The 5,208-nt window shown below is 34.7% G+C and overlaps 1 protein-coding gene across 1 annotated transcript; it reads right to left on the reverse strand.

Annotated features, from left to right (window-relative positions):
• Positions 1 to 1,492: 1,492 nt before the first annotated feature.
• Positions 1,493 to 4,676, reverse strand: LOC120086065 (succinate dehydrogenase [ubiquinone] iron-sulfur subunit 2, mitochondrial). Its single transcript, XM_039042494.1, has 2 exons — positions 3,925 to 4,676; positions 1,493 to 1,879 (listed from the first exon to the last, which is right to left on the reverse strand). The coding sequence occupies exons 1-2, from the start codon at positions 4,584 to 4,586 to the stop codon at positions 1,708 to 1,710; spliced, it is 834 nt and encodes a 277-aa protein (XP_038898422.1). The 5' UTR covers positions 4,587 to 4,676; the 3' UTR covers positions 1,493 to 1,707.
• Between the last annotated feature and the right edge of the window lie 532 nt (positions 4,677 to 5,208).

Genomic DNA, 5,208 nt, shown 5'->3' on the forward strand with positions numbered 1-5,208 from the left:
CTGAACTTTTACAAAATATATATTCGTGTGTGAACTTTTAAAATAGGCATACTAAAAAGAGGGGAAAAAACATACTTGAAATCATGTTCCAATATGTCAGCCTATCTAGTCTGAATATGGTACAAGTCTGTCATTCTAAATTGTAGACAATTTAAGAGTTTATAAATAAAATGGAAAGAGAGAGATACACTTATTTATTTTTTTACAAGTGGGGTAGAAGAATGAAACACCAATTTTGAAGTTGATAGTACAAATTTTATGTCAATTAAATTAAGCTTGGCACAAAAATCTTGAGACCATTTATTTTTTAATTTAGTTTTTATTTGATCATCAAGATTTTAAAAGTATCATATCATATTAAGTTTATATTTTAATTTAATTTCTAATTAGTCCTAAATTCAAATTTGGTTTCTAATTCACTCCAAGTATGAAAAAAATAAAACATATAATCCTTAAGAAAAGGAAAAGAAAAAAAAAACCCTCCAACCCATTAAAAGAAATAAAATATGTTAACTATCACGTTATCATTTAGTTAGTTGACCTAATATCAACTCCACCAAAAACCATTTAGAAACTAAAAGATTACCTTTTAAAAGTTCAAGAACTTCAATAAACGTTTTGAAAATTTATATAGAAGTTTATGAACCTATAACGAAACTTAAACCCTCCCTTTGTATACCACACTAATACGCTTTGATTTATGAAAATACCGAACAAAATATTAACAAATGCTCGTCGATAGCAAGTATCAACACTCGTGCTTGCATACCTGTTACAGTAACAAACTGAGATGATTCGAAGTCGTGTGTATTTACAAGGAACAATAGTCGAGTCCCTGCATGAACTCTGGAACTGACCTCCATCAACACAAAGATCACCAAAACTAGAAAGGGAAGCATTGACGATGACTTCATAGTGTAATAACTTAACAAAAATTGCCTATCGAGAGTTTGATAAAGGATTAGCTGCTCAGTTGGTGATGTTTCTTCAGCAAAAGCCACACATTATATAGGTTCCATGGCCTTGTTTAACTATATGAGAAAACAATCTTTTATGGCACATTAATGAATATTGTAATTATCATCCCACATCTGCTGTCATAATACTTTTCAGTTCTACAGTGTATTTACAATCATTTGTTTAGTTTCAACAGAGATGTAAAGTGTCATAAGAATCACATGAGGTTAGTATTCTATAACTCACAAGAAAACTGCATGCCCTTCGGAATTGTTTGTCTACCTTCTTCATGTTCTTGTTTGTTTATCGTTTATTTCTGACAAATAATTTGAAAACCTGCCCAAGGTAGATTCAGAACAGCCTCGACAGATAAAGTCATCGAAAGAAATGGGAAATGGAAACGAAACCTGGGTCCATGTTCTCCCAGTAGAACCTCTCTCCCCTGTAACGATATAACAAATAAACACCAACATATATATTTGATTTTCGGACTAGCCATTTTTAATCATATACGATGAATAAAGGATGACCATGGTTCAGCAACTCAAGATGAAGCCAAGAGGTTTCTAATAATATTTATTTGGGGACAGATAAATACTTAAAACCCGAATTATAAGTACAGAATGGGTGGAAAGTAAATGATCCACAAGTTATTAGATCAAAATCACATCGTTCATCAGTCCTTAAAATATATCCGATAACCAAATGAAAAGAACATTATTGTGCTTCGTTGTACCTAGAAACTTAGGCTCAAACCACGAGCTGAAGGTGTTTGATATTTTGGATCTGTTTTCCGGGGTTCAAACCCTTGGGACAGGCACGGGCACAGTTCAGAATGGTATGACAACGATAGAGCTTGAATTCATCATTTATTGCCTCAAGTCGTTCCTTGGTATATTCATCACGGCTATCGCTTATCCACCTGTGAATGAACAAATGGGATTAAAGGGACCATTTCGTAATTGAAAAATCGTGTCTTTGATAAAACTGAAAAATGAAAATAACCAATAATGTCAATTAGAATGATTTTTTACATCTATTTAATATTATCCGTGTCAATCTTCTTGCAATTCATGGTGACATGGTGACAAATAGGACATTGTGAGGTGAAAGAAAGGAACAAGAAAATCATGAAATACATAAGATACAATATAACATGAACTTATGAAGCCTACTTCAAATAAAATAATAATATTAATAAATAACGATAATTATGAACGCAGGATTAAATACAAAGATTCTTTAGGTAGATGTAAAACTTCATTATTGATCATCACTTAAAAGCTTGTCTTCTATTTTCCATTTTTCTAAAAACATTTGTGAGTGTTTAGGTAAGCTTGTTCACAACTCATTCTCATGAGCAATTGCCAGAACTTACTACATTGGGTTGCCAAAGAAACTCATATGATACAAATCCTAAGTAAACATCATCGTTTGAACTCATTACCTTTGTTCCCCTTATTATTTTACATGAGTTAGCCCATAGTAGTTATTGCTTCTAAATTCACATACAACAAATCAATAGCACAAAGAATAAGTACAACCCTCTCCTGTTATTTATAAGAGGTTAATATAGTTGTACGAAGCATAGCATGCCCGATTTGGCTTCCAGACATCACCAATCAAGTTGACTATAATATTCTTGAGTAAATTTTGTGGACCAAAAACTCTTTTATGCAATATCAGCAAAAATGTTCCAGACAGATTATCCCGCCCACTCACTTAACTTGGTGAACTATTAAAAAGTAACGACTGAGGTTGAAACTCACTAAGAAAACTAAAGCAAACAAATGAGTTTCAAATCAAATCTTCCAAGGCATATCAAGACTTTTTTTTCTTATATCCGTGAGTGTCCAAGTCAGCTTACGCACACCTCGACTAACCTTACAACATTTGAGTGTCAAAGAAACTTGTAGGAAATTAATTTCTAGGTAGATGGCCACCATAGATTGAATCCTTGACCTTTTCCTTTATACCACTAGGCCAACCCATGATGGTTAAGGCATATCAAAACTTTGTTGAACAAAGATAAACAACAAAATTAAATTACTTGATTCTCTATACAATAGGCAATCGATCGATTCATAAAAGTACTAACATGCAAGTGCCAATTTCCCCACGGAAGAAGGAAATGACCTTCTAAGTTCTAAGAACTGAAAAGACAACCTGACTATATGCATGACGAGGTAAGAGTTGTGTGAAATAAGAGACTACTGAATGTTAGCACCGCAAGAGGTGTACAAATATGCTTATTGTAGGACCGCATTAAAACTTCTCGACCTATACACACCTAGGCCTATACTGTTCCCAATCTCCAGGGCCACTATACACACCTAGGCCTATGCTGTGCCCAATCTTCAGGCCCACTATACACACCTAGGCCTATGCTGTGCCCAATCTCCAGGCCCACCAATGGCAGATGATGAACACACGCTTTGCATACCTCAAAAGTTCTCCAGTTTCTTCAATTCTTTCTGATACCCTGATACCCGTTCTTCCTCTCATTTCCATGAACAGAATTTCCCTTCTTTTCATAAGTCTCTTCATTCGTTTTCAGCTCTTCTTTCACTTCTAATTCTTCACTAGAAGACCATAATCAACAGTTTCCCTTCTCTAATTTTATAGAAATACTAGTTATTATACACTGTAAATCTTATATTATTCATATGCAGGATAAGTCAGCGTACTAATCTTAATGCTTTTTATTTATATTCCATTTCACTTGAGCCACACTGCTTTCTAGCTCCTTAAAACGCACCTTAAGCCCCTCAAATAGACTACCCAAATAACTAAATTATTGCTGCCTACTTTTAATCCGCCAGAAATGAAACTAAAGAAACACGCCTTTGAATCTTACGACCTTCACAAGTAGCTTCTTAATTCCTCTGGAAAAGTCCCTGTTTTCTGTTCATTTCTAACAAGCAGAGAAGTATAGAATAACCAACACAATGAAAGTGAACGAATTACCTATTGGCATGGAGCAAAGCGGCTGGTCCAAGATAAGACTCCGGGTTCCACCAATAGCTGGGGCACGATGTACTACAGCAAGCACACAATATACACTCATACATACCATCCAACTTCGCCCTATCTTTCTTACTCTGAAGAATCTCCTTCCCGGGCACAGGCGGCTCGCTCTTCCTCTTCAACCACGGCTCAATACTCTTATATTGGTTATAGAAATTAGTCATATCCACCACCAGATCCTTGATCACGAACATATGAGGCAGCGGCGTAATCATGGAAGAAGCTCCAGAGGAAATCTTGGTCAAGCAAGCCAATCCATTACATCCATCGATGTTCATCGCACAGGAACCGCAGATCCCCTCTCGGCACGAGCGGCGGAAGGTCAGAGACGGGTCGATCTCGTTCTTGATTTTGATTAGCGCATCGAGCACCATGGGGCCACACTCTTTGAGATCGATCTTATACTCCTGAAGCTCTGGTTTGGAAGGACTATTGGGGTTCCATCGGTAGATTGCGAATGTCTTTAGGTTCGATGAGGCGGCGGCTTTTTGTTCAACTTGCTGGGCTTCAGCTTCGGAAGCATGAGCTCGAATTCGAACGAATCTTGAAGGTGAAGTTGCAGAAACCCTAGATATTGCCCGCCTCAGGATTCCGGTCGCCATTGTTGCCTCCAAGAAAGAGAGAAACCTATCAGAAGGAGAAAGGAAGAGGGAAAAGCTTCAGCTTTTGCGTTGCGATATGCATCACTATAAAATTAACCAATATGATTTTATAATCTTTTTTTAGGACAATAATAATAATAATTGATAATTGATAATTTTTTTATTTAATTTATTTTAATTGTTTGTGAATTGTGATTAATTTACTATATATTTCTCAAAAAGCTGGAGAAAATTATAATTAATTTGACCCCTTATCTATATTTTTAAATTTTTTCGGAACTTTTTGTTAAATTGAGATCTCAACATTTTAAGCTTTGATTACATAGAAATCTCAAATACCTAGAAATAATAATAGAAATAGAGATAATGATGAAAATTTTTACCGAAAATATCTTTTATATTTCATTTGTAATTTTAGAAAAAAATATCGATTATTAAAGAGATTTTGACGAAAGCAACCATAGATTTTAAAACTTTCCTCTTATCTACTCTATTAAAGTTTTGTTTTTTGTTTTGTTTTTTTTTCATTTGTCTTTCAACCTTCAAACATATATTTTTAAGGAATTTTCTATATATATATATATATATTTCGAGGAACAAAAATCAGGCTAACATTTTATAT

The sequence above is a fragment of the Benincasa hispida genome, chromosome 1, assembly GCF_009727055.1.
Source record: "Benincasa hispida cultivar B227 chromosome 1, ASM972705v1, whole genome shotgun sequence".
NCBI classification, from domain to species: Eukaryota; Viridiplantae; Streptophyta; class Magnoliopsida; order Cucurbitales; family Cucurbitaceae; genus Benincasa; species Benincasa hispida.

Coding starts and splice junctions, on each gene's coding strand:
- LOC120086065 (XM_039042494.1), bottom strand. CDS start 4,586: ATGGCGACCGGAATCCTGAGGCGGGCAATATCTAGGGTTTCTGCAACT. Junction 1,880..3,924: donor GCTTTGCTCCATGCCAATAG/GTAATTCGTTCA, acceptor GTTCATTCACAG/GTGGATAAGCGATAGCCGTG.